At 41.4% G+C, this 23,850-nt stretch overlaps 1 protein-coding gene across 2 annotated transcripts in view; it reads right to left on the reverse strand.

Annotated features, from left to right (window-relative positions):
- Nucleotides 1-8,123: 8,123 nt before the first annotated feature.
- Nucleotides 8,124-23,850, reverse strand: part of LOC108435620 (zinc fingers and homeoboxes protein 2) — a 46,937-nt gene continuing 31,210 nt past the window's right edge. The window contains exons 1-3 of one of the 2 annotated variants that reach the window (XM_017711588.2): nucleotides 14,900-15,310; nucleotides 10,357-13,430; nucleotides 8,124-9,226 (exon numbers count right to left, since the gene is read on the reverse strand). In XM_017711588.2, the coding sequence (XP_017567077.1) occupies nucleotides 10,389-13,196 (2,808 nt within the window). In that variant the 5' untranslated portion in view covers nucleotides 13,197-13,430; nucleotides 14,900-15,310 and the 3' untranslated portion in view covers nucleotides 8,124-9,226; nucleotides 10,357-10,388. Of the gene's footprint in view, nucleotides 9,227-10,356; nucleotides 13,431-14,899; nucleotides 15,311-23,850 lie in introns of those variants that run through there. The other variant, XM_017711584.2, reaches the window with a different exon arrangement.

Here is a 23,850-nt window from a genome sequence, read left to right on the forward strand (position 1 = left end):
AGCCCTACATAAAAATAGCACTGAAATACAGATATCTTAAATGCATAAGCACAAAGAGAAAGCTAAATAGCCAAAAAAAAAAATCCCTAAAACTTTTTTTTGGGTCACTTATGATTGAAGCTGCAAGCCGTGTGAAGTTAGAATCAAAGAGTTGGAGTGCGTCCAGAGGAAACGCTTTGGTTTTTAGCGGTGTGGGCCACCGCTGACCCTCAAGCTTTCTCTTCCATCTTGTTCCCACAATACACGCAGCATTAGGACAGAGGGACCTTTATTAGGCATTTTTATGTAAATGACTCATAAAAAATGGGTTGACTTGCTTTAGCATTCAGTATAGTTAAAAATATGTACAGTCAGGTCCAGAAAAAGTTATTATTGTAGCGCTGATGAATTTCAGCTTTGAGGTTATTTCCTTCCAAATTATGTCAACAGTCTAAGCATTACAGTCATTTCCATACAAGGTGGATGACAGATGAATTCTTTCCCTGGTCAAGAAAAATCCTTTCCCAACAGTAGGCCAGATTAAGAGCAACCTCCAGGAAGTAGATCCAATGTTAACATCAACATTGAAGAGATTTCGTCAGAGGGTTTATCAGAAGATGTAAACCATGAGTAAGCCTCAAAAAATGTAAAAACCATATTAGGGTTTGCCAAAAACCATCTTGTTCTGAAACAACATAATATGGAAAAATAAGATAGTATATCAACTTGTACCAGAATGACAGGTACACGAGAAGGGAAGGAACTACTCATGCAACACATCACCACTTCTTCAAAATATGGTGGAGGTAGTATTATGGCATGGGCATGTATGGCTGCCAATGGAACCGGTTCCTTTGTATTTATTGATGATGTGACTGCTAACAAAAGCAAAAGCAGAGTGAATTCATAAGCAAATGGAGCTACATTATCTGCTCAGATTTGGCCAAATTCTTCAAAATGAATTGGACAGTGCTTCACAATGCAGGTGGACAATGACCCAAAGTATAACATGAAAGCAACTCGAGACTTTTTTTAAGGCAAAGAAGTGGAATGTTCTGCAATGGCCATGCCAATCGTCTGACCTTAATCCAATCAAGCATGGATTTCACATGCTCAAAGCAAAACTGAAGGTTAAAAACCTCAAGAGAAAACAAGTCCTGAAGATTGAAGAACATTACAGAAGAATCCCAGTGTCTGGTGATGTCTATGGGTTCCATACTTGATACAATCAATTGCAAGATTTGCAACCAAGTATGAAAAACGACAATTTATGATCGTTAATTTCTCTATTTACCTTTGAGCTTGTAAACATGGATGGCTATGTATGAACGTGATTGTACCTCCTACCCGCCCCCCACCAGACGATTTGGTTGTAAATACCCTCAATTTAAAGATGAAAGTCTGGAGTTTAAGCTCATAATCATTGTCATATCCAATATGCTGTGGTAAACAGCTAAAATAACATTTACACTGTTGACATCCAAATATGTACATGACTGTTGGCTGACTGTATGTGAGTCACATCAGCAACTGAAGCTATTCACTTACCTCAACTTACCAGGGCGATACAGTCTCCTCTTTGATTATCTCATCTGCTGGCTCCTATAGCTCTTTTGCTGCTGGCTCGTCAAAATGTCAAACACTAGTACACCAGCACTTCACTGAGACCTCCACCCACTTGTTGGAAATCCAATCAGACACTGTTTCCTTGGGAAGCAGATGAGGGGAACAAATTTGATTGGATTTCCTGTCTATATGCAGTCTGTACAGGCCAGTCTACAGTGACTTGATATCTTAGAAATGGCTATAACCCCATTTATGTTAAAATCAGTTTCTTTATTGGACTTCTGTGTGTGAAGTGACTTCTGTTTTATAACTAATTAACACCAAATTCCCTTTCGTTTTTTAGCATTACACAACTTTACCAGCCTTTTGTTCCCCCATGCCAACTTTTTTGGAACGTGTTGTTGGCATCAAATTCTAAATGTGCACGTATTTTTGTAAAAACAATAGAATTTCTCAGTTTCAACATTTGATATGTTGTCTTTGCATTATTTTCAGTTACATATAGGGTTTAAATGATTTGCATAACATTGTATTCTATTTGATATACAATTCTTCTCAGTGTCCCAACTTTTTTGAAACTTGGGTTGTACTTTGAAAAGGAGAAAAGGAGAACTGGAAAAGTTACTTACAGGACATACTTAGTATATGTATATCGTGTGTCCACAAGACCAAGATTAACCTACTTAGGAAGAAAACAGAGATTTAGGTTCCCTGAGGCTTTAAGAAAACCCACAGAAATTTATTTTCCACAGAATATGAAGAAAGATTTACAGACAGGGCCGTTCATATGAGATTAATAAAAGCCGGGGATATTCCTATAGTTCATACAGCAAGTAAAAGCCAGTAGAACCCGTACTGATGCAGGGTCTCGCAGGCCACAAAAAAGATAGACATGGTGGGTTCGGATGAGACAAAAAAATCACCAAGAAACACTGCTAATAGATCCATTTACCACACTTATGGGAAAATGAATCCCATACGAACAATACTCAGGTCTGGGAGCGCTCTTCTGTTCCAGAACCAGAACGCAAGGTAACCACAGGCCAATTTTCTGAGCTCCGACATGGACAAAACTGGCAAAATCCTTGTGATGTCAGTGCTAGATCTCTGTACAGAATCAACCCTTCGGCAAAGAGGGGAAACAGATTTGTCTCAGTTGAGCCAAGAGTACCTTCCAATGCAATGGCCCAGACTGATACAGCTCACAATCGTTCACACTTAAAGAACCTATGAAGACCTTATGACATCATAAATATCACTTGTATGTAGACGTGATAGAGGCCTATCTATGGTGTACTGAATTAAGTTATCAGCAGATTCATCTGTCAGGAGGAGGCAGGAATCTAGTACACTTTTTTTTTTCTTTCTCTCATATACTCATCCTGCAGCCTAGAGCAGATGGAGGACACTGAGCTATTGTTTCATTGAGTTCTCTGATCATTCTACTAAAGGAGACTGTGTGGGGTGCTTACCAAAAAAGCCCTCCCCTGCATAGCGAGAGCAAAATCCTTTGGAAACAGGGACTGGCTATTCCATAAAACATTATGTAATGGACATTGCATAAGATGTAACTCCAGCACCAGCTGCACTGTAACTCTCTGTACCACACTGTAAATCCCCTCTCAGCGTTCCACCCATCACTGTTTGCTTTCTGTATTTTACATCGCTTTGCCCTAATCACCTCTCCATAACTCTTAAGTATTCCAGACACAGATTAAGCCTGGTCGGGCATTGAAGTTGCCATTCATAACAATTTTCCCTCCATTCAAAATCAATTTTAGTCCTGAGCCAGGCTTAATGTGTGTCAGACATCCAAGCCTTTGCAGGTTTTATTTCTTTTTAATTTTTTTTTTTTTTTGATAGCTGCTGGAACCGCAAAACGCCCAGCAGGCATGAAGGGGGAAAAACTGTCAAAATCACAACTGCAATAAGTTTTTTCATGACTCCAACATCTGCTCTCTCAGTGATGAAAGCACAGAATAGTTCAAGGCCCGAAAACCTTCATGTAGAAGACTCAGGCCTATTAAAGCCAGCATAACTGAATGGTAACAGGTTTTTCCCCCAGAACTGTGGCCCTCATTAACTGCAGTGGTCACCTTGCACTTTAGATTATACATTCTAGCCCCACTCAATGGGAGCCACTTTGTAATACAGTATATGACTGCACTAATGATCAAATCACACTGTAATATATTGCGGATAATGCTGGATTATGTGCGCCCCCAGACCCTGCACCTATGAACATATTTACATTTTTATCCATTTCGGATCTTATTTCTATTTGACAACTTAACAAGTTAGATCAGGATTCAGACATCTGAAGAGTTTAAAAGGCTCTGAAAGCTCCCTCACAGAAAGCTATTACATGAAATGTAATAATGAATATGCTGCATGATGCTGTAGACATTATCTCAGGTTTTTGCCTAAAACAGAGGTTAATGCAGGGTGTTGGGAGGCAAAATAGTCCCCAAAGAAAACTAATTTCTTAAGGTTTACCACTATTTACCCTCATCAACATAATATACATAGCTCAGAAGGTTGACTGGTGGTTCTGGATAGTAAATAAAATGGCTATATTTGTATAGACATTGTGACCCCTGGTTCCCATCACCATCACTGTCAGCAAGTTACTGTTTACTATTTCACATATACGGACTCTCAACAACTGAATAGTGAAATGCAATTCCCCTGTAATTTGTCTATTTTTCTCTTTAATACTTATTAATAATATTGCATATTTGTCTGGTCTGTGACATCATACATGTGTGCACCTGTCAAAACAGTTTGCTGAATGAACTAGATACACAAATATATCAACACTGGTTAAAACTGCCACACTAGCACATACAGAAAGCTAAGCTAATGAACAGGGAAGGCTCTGACGGGTCCATGACCCAGGAAAATCCCTTTCTTATCCAGTGCCAAGTTGTGTCCTAGTGCTCGGTTGTAACAATCCACACAGCCATCCATGTGACTAGCAGCAAGCCAGAGCAAGGAAACGAATACTTAGAATACAATGACTGTAGAGAGTATTCTGTGTGCTAGCTTCATTTTAAAATACCCTCCGTCCAACAACGGTTCAGGGAAACCCAGAGTCTGGAGGACACAAAAAACTGAGCGCTGAACACAGCTAAACAGCAGTATTATAGCACATAGTCAATGGAAGCAGCAGAGCCTGACTGATGAAAAATTACACCAACTGTCAAGAGTGCGTTGTCAAATCTGGTTGTCAAATGTCAACTGTCACATTTCTCAAACTCAAATAAACAGCAGAAGGAAGTGTTTTATGTACCAGTTCAGCCAGTATTGCCACTCTGAAATTAAGCAACTGATTGTTAGCTTTGCAGTCTCTGGCAAGCAGATAGCAGGCTGGCTTAGAAATCAGTGATTCTGCTTATACTGAAAGGTACTGGTGCGATTTTCACCTACAATGGTCACCTTATTATTATTTTTGTATATCACCGTTGTCGGATCAGAACCTTGTATCTCCAAAATGGTAACTTAACAGAAGGGTTAGGTTAAAAAACCTGCTGTACTGTTAATGCAAGTCAATGGAACCAGACTTTTTTCTGAGGCATTTTGGGTCATTTCTTTTGGTTCACTCTTCATAAGATGTACAATCAATGTAAAGGCTAACAAGCATTATCAAATTATTCAGATTCAGATTCAGATTCCTTTATTGATCCCAGGGGGAAATTGCAGAAATTATGTCAAAAACTGAAAAAATCTGAAAATGGAGATACAAGGTTTTGTCCCGACAGCAGCGATATGATGATGATGATATACACTGCTCAACAAAATAAAGGGAACACTTAAACAACACAATATAACTCCAAGTAAATCAAACTTCTGTGAAATCAAACTGTCCACTTAGGAAGCAACACTGATTGACAATCAATTTCACAGCTGTTGTGCAAATGGAACAAACAACAGGTGGAAATTATTGGCAATTAGCAAGACACACTCAATAAAGGAGTGGTTCTGCAGGTGGGGACCACAGACCACTTCTCAGTACCTTTCTGCTTTCTGGCTGATGTTTTGGTTACTTTTGAATGTTGGTGGTGCTTTCACACTCGTGGTAGCAGGAGACGGACTCTACAACCCACACAAGTGGCTCAGGTAGTGCAGCTCATCCAGGATGGCACATTAATGCGAGCTGTGGCAAGAAGGTTTGCTGTGTCTGTCAGCGTAGTGTCCAGAGGCTGGAGGCGCTACCAGGAGACAGGCCAGTACACCAGGTGATGTGGAGGAGGCCGTAGGAGGGCAACAACCCAGCAGCAGGACTGCTACCTCCGCCTTTGTGCAAGGAGGAACAGGAGGAGCACTGCCAGAGCCCTGCAAGATGACCTCCAGCAGGCCACAAATGTGCATGTGTCTGCACAAACGGTTAGAAACCAACTCCATGAGGATGGTACGAGGGCCCGACGTCCACAGATGGGGGTTGTGCTCACAGCCCAACACCGTGCAGGACGCTTGGCATTTGCCAGAGAACACCAGGATTGGCAAATTCACCACTGGCGCCCTGTGATCTTCACAGATGAAAGCAGGTTCACACTGAGCACATGTGACAAACGTGACAGAGTCTGGAGACGCCGTGGAGAGCGATCTGCTGCCTGCAACATCCTTCAGCATGACCGGTTTGGCAGTGGGTCAGTAATGGTGTGGGGTGGCATTTCTTTGGAGGGCCGCACAGCCGTCCATGTGCTCGCCAGAGGTAGCCTGACTGCCATTAGGTACCGAGATGAGATCCTCAGACCCCTTGTGAGACCATATGCTGGTGCGGTTGGCCCTGGGTTCCTCCTAATGCAGGACAATGCTAGACCTCATGTGGCTGGAGTGTGTCAGCAGTTCCTGCAAGATGAAGGCATTGAAGCTATGGACTGGCCCGCCCGTTCCCCAGACCTGAATCCGATTGAGCACATCTGGGACATCATGTCTCACTCCATCCACCAACGTCACGTTGCACCACAGACTGTCCAGGAGTTGGCGGATGCTTTAGTCCAGGTCTGGGAGGAGATCCCTCAGGAGAACATCCACCACCTCATCAGGAGCATGCCCAGGCATTGTAGGGAGGTCATACAGGCACGTGGAGGCCACACACAATACTGAGCCTCATTTTGACTTGTTTTAAGGACATTACATCAAAGTTGGATCAGCCTGTCGTGTGTTTTTCCACTTTAATTTGTGTGCGACTCCAAATCCAGGCCTCCATTGGTTAATAAATTAGATTTCCATTGATGATTTTTGTGTGATTTTGTTGTCAGCACATTCAACTTTGTACAGAACAAAGTATTCAATGAGAATATTTTATTCATTCAGATCTAGGATGTATTATTTGAGTGTTCCCTTTATTTTTTGAGCAGTGTATATATATATATATATATATATATATATATATATACATACATACACACACACACACACACACACACACACACACACACACACACACACACACACAAGGAATAACATTATGACCACCTTGTTTCTACACTCATTGTCCATTTTATCAGCTCCTCTTACTCTATAGCTGCACTTTGTAGTTCTACAGTTACAGACTGTAGTCCATCTGTTTCTCTGATACTTTGTTAGCCTCCTTTACCCTGTTCTTCAGTGGTCAGGACCCCCATGGACCCCCACAGAGCAGGTAGTATTTGGGTGGTGGATCATTCTCAGCACAGCAGTAACACTGACGTGGTGGTGGTGTGTTAGTGAGTGTTGCACTGGTGTGAGTGGATCAGAGACAGCAGAGCTGCTGGAGTTTTTAAAACACCTCAGTGTCGCTGCTGGACTGAGAAAAGTCCACCAACCAAAAATATCCAGCCAGCAACGTCCTGTGGGCAGCGTCCTGTGACCACTGATGAAGGACCAGAGGATAACCAACACAAACTGTGCAGCAGCAGATGAGCTATTGTCTCAGACTTTACATCTACAAGGTGGACCAACAACGCATGTGCATCTAATTGTGTGGACACAGTGTGTAAAAACTCCAGCAACATTGCTGTGTCTGATCCACTCATACCAGTACAACAAACACTAAAACACCACCACCACGTCAGTGTTACTGCAGCGCTGAGAATGATCCACCACCCAAATAGTACCTGCTCTGTGGGGTTCCTGACCACTGAAGAACAGGGTAAAAGGGGGCTATCAAAGTATCAGAGAAACAGATGGACTACAGTCTGTAACTGTAGAACTACAAAGTGCAGCTATACAGTAAGTGGAGCTCATAGAATGGACAATGAGCATAGAAACAAGGAGGTGGTCATAATGTTATGCCTGACATATATAAAAGGATTATTTGGGGACAATTTATTCTTGCAGCGCTCTACATGTTCCTCTCCACCTTGACTGGATGTTAAACGGCTCTGTGTTGTACCACCACCACTGTGAGTCAGTAAATCTACACTGAACCATTTCACAATAAACCACTCTGAATGACTCTGTTTACATCAGAAATGTTGAAATCTTGATGGAATTCCCTTTTAACATCAGCCAGTTTCATCAGCCAACCAATAAATAGGATGGAGAGCAGTATTATTAAGTAAAATTATTAAGTAAAACTTTCCACAAATCTGCATCATTGAGTAGGCTGTGTTTTATTTGATTACAGCAGACAACATCTGTCTTTTGGAGAGTAGTAAGCAGGACCTTGGCATAAGTACAGTATTTCTAATATATGTGACGCTGACACTACAGAAGCAGTACATACGGAGCGTGTATCTGGTAACAGGTTAATTTTTCTCTACGGTCGGAGTTGAACTAGCACTACGTTTACAAAGCCAACACATATCAAGGCTGGCAACTGCTGTGTGTTTTCCTAAGCAGGACAGAACAGATTTGCAACAGAAGAGTTATAGGTTAAACTTATGTGTGTAGATCTATCGGAGAGGATTGAGTGTGATTTGTTTTTGTCCATCGGTGAGTTTAACAGCAAAAGTGATTTTCCTTTTGTTTTTTTTTGTTTTTTTTTACTTTTGTTTTGTTTTCAAAATGTCACGCTGTAAGAACTGTAATTATAGCAAAAGCGATGGCGAATAATATCCAGAAAGTATAACAGCACCTTAAACCAGTCAACAAATGCACTGATTTAAAGAAGTCCCTCCAAAGACAACTGAATTGAAAGTCCAGCTCTGTAAAACTGTCTGATGTATTGCCAACGCCTGTAGTGGTGCATGGTGTTGTTACAAAATGTACGATGTGTCCACTGAAAAGACCAGCCAGAGCAAAAACTGGGGGCCACTTGCTCCCATTACAAAATGTAACAAAAGTTCCCCCAAAATTGTACAAATCTGTAGCAGTACAGAAAAAAATATTTACAAGAATCTTTTTTTTTTTTTTTTTTAAGTGTAGTTATGCAGCAAATCCAGCTTTGGCACTCAACGGTCTCCATCTCCTCAGTGCGTTCACTCTGTCCCTCCCTAATGCCAAACCGTCGCACAGTGTGCCACGAACGCTCTCGCAACATTTCAGCAACGTTTCAATGGCGCTCCTGCCACCCAGCGCTCCGTGCAGTGATGAGGCCCCTTCTGCTTCTGACTGGTGGCGTGTGCTAGCTGGCACAATGGAAGAGGGCAAGAGTGAAATCATTGGTTCCAAAAATACAACATTTCAAAGTAAGCCTCTGTTCCTTTTGCTTTCTTCCACTTCTGTGCAAAATGACAGCGGCAGCAGCTCCTACCTGTCGGGAATGGGAACAAAGCCATCGTTACCACTCTGACAGCCTGAGTCACTCACTACCCCAGCCCACTGATGAACCCCAAAGGGAACCTCACGCTTGCTTCAATATTCCCTGCACCGGAACGACTGAACTCAAGCTGCTTTGTGGACTTTAGTTACTCTGCCACATTAACAAATAATTGGATCATCAAAAGGACGTGAAATTACACTGCCAAAACAATCCCGCTGAGTTTGACATCTTAGCTCTACCCCTTTGTCTATATTTATCTTCTTAATTAGCTAAAAATGAGCCACTGGGCTGAAACCACAATAACAATAATACAACAATTTTTGACACTTAACTAAACCTTCTCTGCTGTATTTTAAAAGGCACCTGCGGTACGTTTCAAACTTTTAATTGCTTTTAGTTATTTAATTAGTATCCAAATAAGCTATTTTGCAGTACTAAGTTGAAATAAAATGTAGTTTTTACAATAAACTCATCTAGAGAATGAGCATCTAAAGACGGTAAAAATGTTTTTAAAAAACATAAAAACCAAACGTTCACATAATTGTAGAAGGTATGGTATACAAAGTGTGGGCTCATTGCTGTCTGAGCTGGAAAAAAGTTTTTTCTATTTTAATTCCCTGAGGCAACATTGGGACGAGCCAGTCTGCCAGCAGAGAGACATGAATATGCAAACTACAAGCCAAACACAAAAATATTAATTAGTCTACCTACGAGATAAGTATACCTTTAAAGATTAGTTGCTAATGTAGACTCAACTGCACCATTCCCTCCTGTATTATCAAGTTTTCAAGTAATGAACCAATATTTTACTACTTTGATAGCTCTATCTTTTAGTATTAACTACATTGTTAGCCATCAAGTCTGTATTATTTGCATGGCAACATCCCAGTATGTCTCAACTCCCTGCTGCACAGCTTTGTTTTTCTTAACGGAACAACATCAAAAGAGTCCAACCTGGGTTCCAGTCCTCTATTCCAAATTTCCATGGCAACAGCCAAATATGTCCTTTGATGAGGAGTGGTCTATTGTGTCCCCTCAGTCTCTACAATCACCAGACTGGAAAGGCACAAAAAAAAAAAAAAAAAAAAAAAATTATATATGTACTTCATGATCAAACTTACCCTCTTCTCCTGCCTCTTCTCCCTCGTCTCGCCTAATCTGTGTCGGAGACCAGCTCTCGTGACGCCATCCTAGCTTTCACCCCTACTGCTTCCTCCATCCAGCCCCCACACTCCTCTCCGCCGCCCCCATTCTGACCTCCGTTCCTCCCCATTTCAGGCCCACGCTGGCCCAGTGTGTTGCTGAACCAGTCTTTGATCTCTTGGCTGCTGAGTTTGGTGCACTCCGCTCTAGGCACCATCCGTTCCTGGCCTGGTTGAGTGACACCGCAGGGCTGCTCAGAGATCAGCCGGCCATTCAACTCACTGCCGCTGAGCTTATGGAACAGCTCCTTCCACTCCACAGCACCACCACGTAGGGCCAGCCGACTGTCTTTGAACCACCGGACAATGTCTGTACGAGGCAAGCCAGTCTGTGCCTCTAGACGACTATATTCCTCAGGCGAAGGCCACCGTGTTTGGACAAAGACATCTTTGAGGAGGTTTAGGGACTTCCTATCCAGAGGCCCAGAGGATGAGGTGGGGGCAATGATGGGAGGGAGAGGGCTCATGGGTAGGCCACCTTGTTTGTGAACTCCATTAAGCAAAGCATGTTGGTGGTGGGCACGCGACCTCCTCTCTGCGATATCAGTCCTCTTGGAACCCATGGAATTTAACAGGGCTTTTTCTAAGTTGTCTCGAAGTGCTCGTCGTTCCAAGAACCAGCTGTCAATCTCCTCTCTGGAGAGTCTGGTGGTGATTGCGATGTGATCAACCTCGTTGTATGATGGGAAACTATTTCTCTGAAAACTTTCCTCTAAAACCTTCAGCTGCTCAGCAGTTTTCCCCTTCACTCTTTCCAGGAGAGGGAACTGGGTCGGGACTGTTTTTGGACGCTCCTTTGGAGCAAAGTCACTATTTAAGTGCTGTGAACCATTGTGGGCCGGTGCACTCTGGTCAAGAAACCAATTCTTACCGTCCCCACAGGGGACTCCATTGCTGTTCTGACTCTCTGAGCGTCGACTATCTGAGCCTATGAGCTTCTGCTCCGCTGTCGGCTCTAGTGGTTTACACTCCAGAGAGAAAGCAGGGACCAGGGGAGGGGCTACAGGTGGAGCCCGTACAGTTTGAATGATTGTTGGTCTCTTCAACTGAGAAGTCACCAGGGGGGGCACCATAGGTAAGTTTACATCAGTAGGTAAAGGTGATAGTTTGTCTTTAGAAATCACTGAAGAGGCAGGTGCTTGATTCCTCAACTGTTGGGGAACCATAGATCTCTTTAGATCTGTGAACAGTAGGGGCACCATAGATAATCTGTCTCTGGGTAACAGTGGAGGGGGTGCCATAGGTACCTTGTCTTTGGGAGGTATAAGTGGAAATACCACTGGCAATTTCCCCTTGGGCATAACATAAGGGGCAACAACGGATCTCTTCAGGTCTGGGGCAATCAAAGGTGGGGGCATGGATCTCTTACTATCTGGGGGTACAGGAGGAGGAGCCATGGGTAGTCTTTCTAGGGGAGGGACTGGAGGGGGTGCCATGCGTAGCTTATCTTTGGGTTCCTCTGTAGGAATCATGGGACGCTTTACCTCCTGGGCCACTGTTGGATTTCCCAAGGAGCGCTTGAGATTCTGCATACTATTAACGGTTGTCACAGTGACAGCTGCACACGTAGCAGGTGACCCATTTGCAGTAGTCACCATGGATAGGGTGGACTGTCCAATAACGTGGCAGGAGACTGCTGGTGCAACAGACTGACTGGTGGCGATTGGCTCGCTCACAGGCGTAGGCAAAACGGTGAACATCTGGTCAGCAGGTGGCATACAGCCATTGAACATTTTCTTTCGAGCTTCCTCCACCTCTTCTGGTGACCAGGTGATTCCCTGCTTCAGTCGCTGGGTAGTGAACCATACCTTGATTTGCTCTTCTGGGTGCTTGGATGCAGCGGTGAGCCATGAGAGCTCAGCATGAGTTGGGTAGGGGAATTTGTTGAAGGAAGTGATGAGTGTAGTGTTGCTGTCCAACAAAGGATTGTACTTGCTTGTGTTCAGAGGAACGGCGATTGTTGGAATGGAGTTAAGGTTGGGTGGGCGCTGCAGCAGAGGCATGACGTGAGAGAGGCCCTGAAGGATCATGGGTTCAGGGATGATGATCGTGCCATTCACATTGACTGCAGTGATCTGATCCTTCAACATCAGATTATCTAAATTACTTTCTACTTCATTACCATTGTTATAGATTTCGGTATTGTCCACCACTGGCTTTCCAACATTTTGTACGTTTGAAGGGTATGAGGGGAAAAAGTCAAAGCCATCATCATCTTGCATGTTCTTGGTTTCTAGAGCATTTGAATCATCCTCATTCTCAATGGTTTGCTCTAGGATGGTCTGGTTGTCAAGTTTAATTCGCTTGAACTTGAAATTGCTCTCTCCTGGATGAAGTGTTTCATTATGTTCTGTTAGGGAGTCAAACTTCTTGGTGCTGAAGTTGCAGATAGCACACAGATACAGGGGGTTCAGAATGACATTAGGGTGTGTAGAGTACACATGCTCTTTGAAGTCGTTGAGGTTCTGAGTGGAGAAGGAGCAGTACTTACACTGGTAGTCCCTACTATGCTGTTTCTGTGTGGCAAGGGATTTATCTTCCTCCACCTTCCCCTCTGTCCCATCCACATGACTCACCTCCTTATGGTCAACCTCGCCCTCCTTTGCTGACACTTGCTGCAGATCCAATGAAGCCTGCAGAGAGGAAGACCTGTCCTCTAATACTTCATCAGCCAAGATATCCATTTCAACAGGGCTGTCTGTTGGCACATCGCTGACACACACCATGCAGGGAGTGAAAGACTTCCTTCGGCTGGACATGGTTACCGTAGTGACAGGGTTCAGGGGTAAGCCTGATAAAGCGGTTGGAGGTGTTGCGAAGTGAAGGAGGGAAAGAGGGATGGAAGTGGTCAGAGTGAACTCCTGTCACAGGAGCGGGACTCTGCAGTTCCTCAGTCTGCTCCGGAGTCTCCCAGCCTTGGCTCCGGAGTCTCCCGCTGACCGGGAACATCAGCTCCAGTGCAAGGCTTCATAGGACCTCATTACACAACCCACCTGTACACAAACAACAGGAGAACAGAAATAAGCTTAGCAAACTAACCAAGCATTAATAAACAACCAAATACATAATTAAATTTTGCATCAAAATCTCCCACTACAGTTAGTGAAACCAACTGGACTTCTTGTGAGCAAATGCCCTTTCCCTTTCATGCTATATGACATGTATGTTTTTCTGAGATTTCATCAGTTGGAACAAACAAACAAAAAACTCAGGTAGTGCCACATTTAAAAATACCATCAAAATCTATATACAGTAAATTTTTATTCAACATTTCTTACTCTGCACTGTAGTCCAATCCAGTTAAACAGGCATAAATATGTTGTAATTGTAATGAAACATGCAGTTGGTCAGTGTTCTGTACTGACAATATCCAAAATGGTTATAAAAGCACACTGTGACATAGTAGAACATACTTTATCATGATAATGATAAATGTTGTCATATTGGCCACCCCTACCTACAAAAGACAACATCTGTCAGTGTAAACCCAAATTCACTGCATTTTGACAAATGTGTTCAATAAAACATTTATAAACAGCACAATTAACACCTATACAACGGTTAGGGTATAAAAATGAACCGTCTCCCTATTACCATATTAAAACATGTACAACCTTAGATGATTTCAGATTGAGTATAGTTAGTCTTCAGAGCTCTTCTCCCAAATTTATATAAGAAGGTACTCAAAACAGCAGAAAACAGGCATGGCACAGGAATACCCCGCACCTCCCCTCTTCATTTCTCTGTCTCAACACCATCAAGGCTACCAAAGAAAGCCCATCTTTACAGCAAACCAGAAGAGAAAAGAGGTCTATGAGTTTGCTGGAGAGGTCCACGAGTTCAGGCATTCCACAGAGCAAGCCAACACAACTCAGCACAGGATGCGAGATTTATCAACAGCCTCAGCTAAGCAGTGAGAGCGGGGACAAAAGGAAGAAAGGAAAGAAGAAAGAAATAAAGAAAGAAAAACATCTCAGTGTTGGACATCAACATATAAACTCATACCATTTTCAATCCAAACTGATTTCGGAGCAAACCGACCAAGAATTCCCTTTCTCTTTTTCCCCATTACATCAGGTTCTATAAGGTTGACGAACACTGGGAATTTTTAGTCTTTAATGCCAGATCACAAATCGTCTTCAGTTCCTCTTCACAGTGACACAGCATTTGTGTGCCATTAGGCAAGTCAAGTAAAGTTGAAGCAGATGAAACCTAACCGTTAAAGAGTGAACTTGGATTGTTTCTACTTTATCAAAGCAAATTTTATGTAGTATGAATGATTTTTTCCCCATAAAACATTAATTTCTAAAACAGTTACTACACAAAAACAGTTAAGATCAGAAAAAAGGCTGACAAACCTTCAGAATTTTCTGAATCATAAAATCTGTTCAGAATAGGACTTCAGTCAGCATCATTCAGTGCACAGTCAGGAAAATACAACAGAAATTCTGAATATACTTACTAAGGCAACTCAAAGTCGGCGAGAAGCAGCAACGTCATCTGTTCTACATGGTCATAATCCAAGGCTTTTTCATCAGGTAGCTCAGATCACAGGAAAAGGCTCATGTCCAAGGGCTGGAAGAATCATATACTGTGAGGTTTTTTTTTTTCCTTCAGCCTCACCTCACTGCACAAGTCACACCTTCAATCACGCCACCAGGTCCATTTCAGATTCCCTCCCAGTGAATGACTATTTTCTTCCAGTTTCATCCCTCAGGAAAGCACTTTGTCTTTCTTCTCAGAAACGGAAAATGAGAATAATAGCTGCGCAACCTTCTTTGAGCGCTCCTCTGACAGATCTTACATTTAAATGAATGTACGAATGAAGTATGCATTGTTTATTATAGCCATTTGTATAATGTACATGAAGGCTAAAACACATTCCATCATCCATTCTTGCTTGGCAGCAAACGACTGAATGAGCGATCAGTCTACTTCTCCATCCATCTCATAATCAAACCCTGAACAGGAAAAAAAAAACCAAAACAAAAAATAAAAAACAGCAAAGCTAATCAATATCTAGCTGATGGCTCTGTGCAATACTTTCATTACTGAAGGAGAAGTCAACACTGAAATCCTCACTTCTTGGAATAAGGAGGAATTCCTTCATTCGTTTTAATGGAGTTAAGTACACGCGCATCCTCTTCTCTAAATGAAATAAACTGCTGCTGTCTTTCTGACTATTAAAAATGTTAAAATATGAAGCCTGGCTTCATATCCATGTAGTTGTTATGGCAACAGCAGAGCGGTGTGATGGTCCACTGTCACCTCTGCGCTGCATATTAATGACTCCGCCTCTCTCTCAGGTGCTAATTAGAAACACACTCACAGCCGCCCAGCGGAGCAGAGACGAGCCTGTACGCGTGAGAGAGAGAGAGAGAGTGTGTGTGTGTGTGTGTGTGTGTGTATGTGTGTGTGTGTGTGTGTGTGCGCGAGTAATGATCCGTTCCGGTTGGTGAGTGACGCCGGCACGAGCTGGCATCACCGCGGTGACGGGGCCGCCGTAATAAAACATGCATGAGGCGTCTTCTGTCCTCAACTCACACCGTGTCCTTCTTAAAGAAGGGAAAGCAAATGCAAACACACACACACACACACACACACACACACACACACACACACACCCACACACTCACAAAAGGTCTCTTCATAAAAAAAAAAAAAAAAAAGAGAAAAGTTCCTCTGCTTCACACAAACAGACTGAACGAGAGAATTTCGTTAACACATCCTCTACAGCCCCAATTCACTTTCTCAAATTAAACCCGCCTGCAAGACGACTCCACTAGGGATGTGCATGGGTACTCTAGTACTCTGTTAACTGATTGAGAAGCCAGTATTTAAAGACTGAAATCACAATTTGGGTATCTGTTACATTCAATCACTGGAAGATGGAGACAATCTATATGCCTACCATTCAGTGAAATATGAATTTTAGGTTTTGACGCGACTATAAAATGTTTTTGTATTTATCACTTGCTACTTCAAAATGTGAGGGCATCACCTCTACGTTCCCAGGGCCCTTCATTTGCTCACTGAAACTGTGAAACAGCTGTATGTTTCCAGAGTTCTCTCAGTGAAAATTTAATGGGAAAAAGCCCTATGCTCCCATACAGCCTCAATCATAATTCCTCAACATGAAAACAAGAGTAATGTCTATATTCCTGGTATAAGTCTAAGATAGAGTTTAATATTATATGTTAAGTAAACAAAATCTAAAATTGGCGTTATGTATAAGCCCTCTTCCCTAATTACAAAACGCTTTGATTTGATTGATAAATTGAAAATGTGTCCAATGTCGTAAAAGATTTATGTCAGAATTTCAATAGAACATCACAATATTAAAAAAAACAGCAAAACACTGCTGGGGTTGGCATTCGTGCCATCAATGGAATTTAACAACAACAACAACAACAACAACAACAACAACAACAACAACAACAACAACTACAACAACTACAACAACTACTACAACTACTACTACTACTACTACTACTACTACTACTACTACTACTACTACTACTACTACTACTACTACTTTACAGTTTCAATACACTATTTTATTTTGCTTCCTTGCCAGTTAGCAAGAAAAGGGCCTAGTGACAACACAGGGGCAGTGCATCACATTTAAATATTATTGCAATTAATCTAGACATTTATTTATTCTACACTTTCCAAAAATTGTTTGAACAACAAAGTTTACTTAGGTAGTTAGGGGTAAACCATAGTGCCAGCAACCCGCTACTGCCTGCGGGTTTCCGGGAGGTATGGCTATTCCAACTTCTTTTATGCAGATGCCACAGTACAAGTAAAACATGTCTCAGCTCTCATTTATCAGCAAAATCGGTACTTTCAAAAGGCCTCAGGAGAAATGGCTTCAGAAAAGTAGACATCAGACCAAGATAAACAGCTACAAACTCTCAGAAAACCCACCTAGGTTTAACTATTTAATAGAACTATTTTTCAAATGGTTACCAAAATACAAGAGCTATGTTTCAGTGACGAAATTGTAAAAAAACAAAAAACAAAACATCAAGTGAGATGGTGAGTTCAAAAAGAGTGCACTCCCAAAAATAAAAAATAAAAAATAAAAGGTAACTTGATGTGTAGGATAGAATTTAAAAATGTGAAAGAGACATAAATGGTTAAATGGTATCACGTCAATGCAGGGGGAACAGCAGGTTGAGAAGAGAGGATGATTTTTGTCTCCTCTTGAATCGCCTCTTAAAGGGCCTGGTTATCATGATGATCTATGTCTCAACAACCTTTTCTCAATACCTTTTCATCTCATTGCTATTGTCAGTGCTTCCAGAACACTGAACAAGACTAATTTAGATCAATTAGGAGAGCCTGTAAACTGCAACAAGCAATGTATTATAACCACTTAAACTATACAGTAACAAGCAGCTGACTGAATGTCAGCCTATTATGCCATTATCTTACATTATTAATTTATTTTTACCAGGTGTTTCATTTTTCCTCCTATCCCTTCATAAATAGTTTATTTTTTTACAAATACTAAAATAAACTGGACTCACAGTTCTTCATAGCCCTTTTTATATGTGTTGTTTTGCTGGTGCATTTTGTCCAATTTTTAATAGCAAACCTCAGAAAAATGAAATAAGGAAACCTAAAATATTGTGATGCACAGCCCAGTGCCAGAACAAAATTATAAGGGGGGCATACAAAAAGCACACAGAGGGGTGGGCAATGCATCCACACAGCAGGAAATAAAAGGCAAATACAGGCTGAGGAATCTACAGTAGATCGGTTCAAAGACACATTCAGGAGACGCTCCACAGCCCTTCCACATTTACAGCAATTCACCAAAAGGTCTATCTACCTAGAAAATCTGTTTGCTGATTTATCCTCCTTGCACATTCTGCACATCCTGCCAAATTGGGATTTTGGTTGGATTTGGTGGGAGGAATAGTGCTTCAGAGAAATTTGAACTGGTTTGTCATTATCTAGCTGAGTTTATAAAATCAAATCGATCAAAACTTTAAATTATATACAGTGTCCTTCGTCTTGAGGGGAGGATGTTGCCTCATTCATAATCAACTTCAGCAGTTTACCTCAGTTTTTTTTCTTTATTTAAATTTGAATTTTTTGTATTGAGAACCATTGACCAACTGTGTTTCGCACACAGAGGAATTAGACCTCCACATTTAATGCATCCGTGCAGTGAAACACCACATACACACTATTGAACACACACACACACACACACACACACACACACACACACACACACACACACACACACACACACACACACACACACACACACACACACACACACACACACACACAGGGGCAGTGAGCACATTTGCCCGGAGTGGTGGGTAGCCCTATTCACAGCGCCCGGGGAGCAGTTAGGGTTAGGTGCCTTACTCAAGTGCACTTGGCCCGTCATGGCCTGTCAGCTCAGAGGATCAAACTGGTGACCTTCCTGGTTCCCTACCCTCCAGCCCACAACTGCCCCTAAACTGACGGAATTAATGTGCATTCACACCCAACATAGCACAGATCATCCAGTTCACTCTGCATTACTGACTGTACACAAGTCTGTTATAGTAGGGCACTGGAATGACCCGTGAACAGCTTTGCAGAGCCTGTAAAGGTAAACAAGTTCTAAAAATATATATGAGGATTAATTATGCATGCAATATTATTGCTATTCATTTTCCTTTCTGATAGCCTAGCATCATGGGTCCTATTGTATACAAACCATCTAAAAAATTATAATCTTGCGAAGAAATGTGTTAAAACATTAATAAGGAGGAGGAGCATGATTTGCAGGAGCAAATCATATCACTTGATTATTTTGTTAATGGCTTAGTTTATTTGTCCACGCATCACTTCAGGGATACTGAAAGTACAGAAATGCTCTTGGTGCTTTGAAGACAAAACAATCTGTGTAAACGGCTGTGGCATTTAGTAACACCTTAAATAATCATCTGCAAATGTTTGAAGGCACGACATCAGCGGTTAATGTTCCCAGAGGCTTATTATTCATGTAATGTAGGTTAAATGCAATACTGTTTTATATTATAGTTAAAATGACCTTTTAATACCACTTACGGTTCACTGTGCAGTAGCGTGTACAAAGTTTTTTTGGCCCCTCTCAATTGTAGAAACAGGTACAAAATAGCAGGTCTAGTGGGGCATGATGATTGGTTGGTGGGGCTTTATCCTACTAAATGACTCGCTGACACCAGGCCTGGTGATACATATTATTTTATGAAAAAGTGTCAAGTCTGCAGCATTTTTTTTTTTGTATTATCTGTACACTATATTAGCAATACTGTCAACAGGTATTATCTGATTTTTTTCTATGTTTAATAGTTTGTCAAATTTAAATGTTTCAGAACATTCAACTAATTTTAATATAAGATAAAGATAAATTTACTCCCAACATGAGTGAATACAAAAAGCAGCTTTTACATGATCATTCCGTTTATTAAAGACAAAGTTATATTCAAAACATATACCACACTTGTGAAAAAGTGATCGTGCCCCTAAGCCTAATAACTGGTTATGCCACCCTTGGCAGTAACGACTGCAATCAAACGTTCGTGCCAACTTGTGATGAGTCTTTCACATAACTGTGGAGGAATTTTGGACCACTCTTCTTTGAATGATTTTTTAATTTGGCTACAAATTAATTGGATGGTTTGAACTATGAACTGCCCGTTTAAGATCTTGCCACTGCATCTCAGTGGGATTCAAGTCAGGACTTGGAGTCAGGATTTTCTGATAGAGAGCAAAATTCATGGTTCTATCAATTATGACAAGTCATCCAGGTCCTGTAGAAGCAAAGCAGCCTCAGACCATCACACTACCACCACCATGTTTGTGGCGTTGGCTTTACGAAATATATAACGAAACCCATGTCTTCCAAAATATTCAATCTTTGACTCATCAGTCCACAGAATATTATCCCAAAGTTCTTGGGGATCATCTAGATATTTTTTGGCAACATGAGACGAGCCTTTGCGTTCCTTTTGGTTAGCAGTGGTTTGTGCTCTGCAACTCTCGCACGGGTGCCACTTTTACCCAGTGTCTTTCTTATTATTTGAACTGTGTACACTGACCTCAACTGAGGCAAGTTAGACCTACAGTTTTTCAGATGATCATCTGGGTTCTTTTGTGACCTCCTGGATGAGTTGCTGATGCGCTCTTGGTGAACTGAGGGAGTTTACCACTGTTCCAAGTGTTCTCCATTTGTGGATATCGGCTCTCACTGTGGTTCTTTGGAGTCCCAGAGCCTTAGCAATGGCTTTGGAACCCCTTCCAGGTAGACTTCAATGACTTTGTTTCAGATCTCTTTAGAAGGTGGCATCACATACTGCTTTTTAAGACCTTCCAGCCTGCTTTACTTAGCCAGACAGGTTTTATTTAAGATATGTTTAGATTCAACAAGTGTGGCAGCAATCATCTGAGTGTGGCCAGTAAAATTGAACCCAACAGTTCAATGAATTTGGTTAACTGGTTGATTGAGTGGCTAAAGGAGCAATTACGTTTTTTGGCCAGGCAGGATTGGACAAAAAAAAAAAATCATCATTTAAAAACAGCATTTTGTGTTTACGTGGGTTATCTTTATCTAATATTAAAAGTAGTTAGATCATCTGAAACATTCAAGTGTGACAAATATTTAAATAAGTTGATGAAATCAGGGAAGGGCAAATACTTTTTCCCAGCACATTATAGACTAGTAGTTCATCAGTTAGTGATGAAATGCACTTTCATCACATTCAGTCACAAACAGAGCAGCTAACTCGATCTAGCTGACTAGCTCATTTTTCCACTATGTTTTGAGCAGGCTAGCTAGTTAGCCATATGCTAGGGAGCGGTCTCTCCTTATCCTGCTCTCTTTTTGAGTAAAAGAGCCCAGGTGTTCGCTTATGTTAGCTACAGAAACATCATTTGGATTGTCAAAATGCACTATTGGCTCACTGATATGGGACAGCTGATTACAGGTAACTGTACAGTTTAAAAACTACAACATGGCAACAGCATGCCAGAAAACACACAATCAGTCCTTATTGTATAACAGCCTATAGCTAAAATTCCTGCGGGATCAATAAAGTATGTATGTATGTATGTATGTATGTATGTATGTATGTATGTATGTATGTATGTATGTGTGTATGTGTGTATGTGTGTGTGTATCTCTCTAATTTTAATGCACACACATAATACAAGAGTTGCCATACACACACACACACACACACACACACACACACACACACACACACACACACACTGCACATAGGCACACCACTGAGTCAGCTGGCAATTTCTACAGCTGTCAAAAAACAAGGCTTAGCAGTGTCCAGAAATATGGATCCAGTTTGGATGGAAACCATTCCAGCAGCTCATATGGAAAAGCCGAAGGCTGCTTAATCAAATCAACATACACAGCACAAAACAAAGACAATCAAACAAGTTTGCATCTGAGAGAAAACGGACATGCTGAGAGAGGGCGAGAGAGAGAGAGAGAGAGACGGGTGGGGAGTTGGGTAATGACACGCACACACAGACTCCTGCCTCTGGTATCGAAACTTTGTTCCACTCTCCTGTGAAAGCTGCTGCATGTTACCTGCTCCTGTATCTGTTTTAATATAAGGTGAGGAGCTCACTGTCCAACTAATGACACATTACAGCAGTAATCCTAGGAATGTGACCGAGAAAGAGGGAGAGATACAGAGAGATACAGAGAGAAAGAGGAGGAGAGAATAAAAGCTATGAAGAGGGAGCTTAAAGGCAAATATACTGACATAATACAGGATAATGCCGGATATGCGGCTTAAGGAGAAAGTAAGACAGCAGGAAGGAATGAAAAAAGATGGAGAGAGGTATAGAGGAAGAAAAAAGGAATTTTACAGAAAAAGAGAGAGACACTGTGTGTGTGTGAGAGAGAGAGAGATACACAGACAAATAGAGATGAAAGAAAAAAAAGAAAGAAGGGAAAGAGCGATAAAGAAAAAACAAAGAGTATGAGAGAGACACAGAGAAAAAAAGAAAGAAAGAAGGAAGGAAGAAAGGGAGGGAGGAATTAGAGAGAGGGGGGTTAGAGAGAGACCCTGCTGCTCCTGTCTGTAGGATAGCTGAATTTGAATGAGCACAGAATTAATTTAAATCTTATCAGAGAGGTCTTTAATACCTTATCAGTTCTGCAGAGACAATAGGCATAATCGCTTTAATGCTCTGAACTGAGAGCCATGCACACAGAGAGAGACACAGAGAGGGAGGAAGGGACGGAATGAGAGAAAGGAAGACACGGACTACAAACATTTAATAAAGGAGCCAAACAAACACACACAGAGCACAAAAATACAGCGACAGAATACGTATGCTACATGTTACAGGTCACTCAAATGACTGTAAAAACGAGCTTGTAATGCTTCTGCTCTAATGTTGTAGTGTTGTAACGCTGTAGGGGTGTAATCCTGTAACGCTGGATTGTTGGTGTTGCAATGCTGTAACATTATGACGTATGTTGTAATACAGTAATGTAGTAATGCTGTAATGTGTTGTAGCGCTGTAATATTGTAATGTAATACTGTAGTGTGGTAATGCTGTAGCCCTGTAATGATGTAACGCTGTAGCGTGGTAACGATGTAATGCTGTAGTGTAGTTCTGAAGTGTTGTACTGCTGTAACATTGTCATGTTGCAATTCTGTAATACTCTAATGTAGTGATGTAGGATTGTACTGCTGTAACACTTCTGTTCTAACACTCATGTAGTGTTATAGTGTTGTAAAACTAACATTGTTGTGTGGTAATTCTCTACTACTTTAAGGTAGTGGTTTAGGATTGTAATGCCATAACATTGTTGTGGTGTAGTACCGTACTGTTATGTTGTAGCACTGGAATGCTGTAGTGTTGAAGCATCATAATGCTGAAATGTGGTACTGTAATACTGCAATGCTAGTGTTGTAATGCTGTAATACTGTTGTGCTATAATAATGTAACACTAATGTTTGTTTTGTAAGGCTGTAATACTGTAACACTACACTGTTGTAACACTGTTATAGTATTTTTTTTGACTCACATTTTAATTCACATCCAAACAGCACTCCTATGATGATACTAATTTCTGCTAATGCCCCCTACTAGATGTTATACTAGTGCCAAGCTAGTGGTGGAGCATGTGTTAATCATGAGTATCTGAAACTTGTAACAGATTTCCTATAAAATAATATATATTTTACTTTATATGTTAAGGCCTTACAATTACAGCAAAGACCAGGACTAAAACAGCTGCAATAATTTTACTAAACTAAAGTAACATAGTGCTGTCAGTCACACATCTGGGTCTAGAGTGATGTTTTTCCTCTCAATATCACTCCTACTCGCTGTAAATCAAAATGTCATTGGTCAATTTCCCAGTCAAAATACGATTGTGTT

The sequence above is a fragment of the Pygocentrus nattereri genome, chromosome 11 (assembly GCF_015220715.1).
Source record: "Pygocentrus nattereri isolate fPygNat1 chromosome 11, fPygNat1.pri, whole genome shotgun sequence".
Lineage (NCBI taxonomy): Eukaryota > Metazoa > Chordata > Actinopteri > Characiformes > Serrasalmidae > Pygocentrus > Pygocentrus nattereri.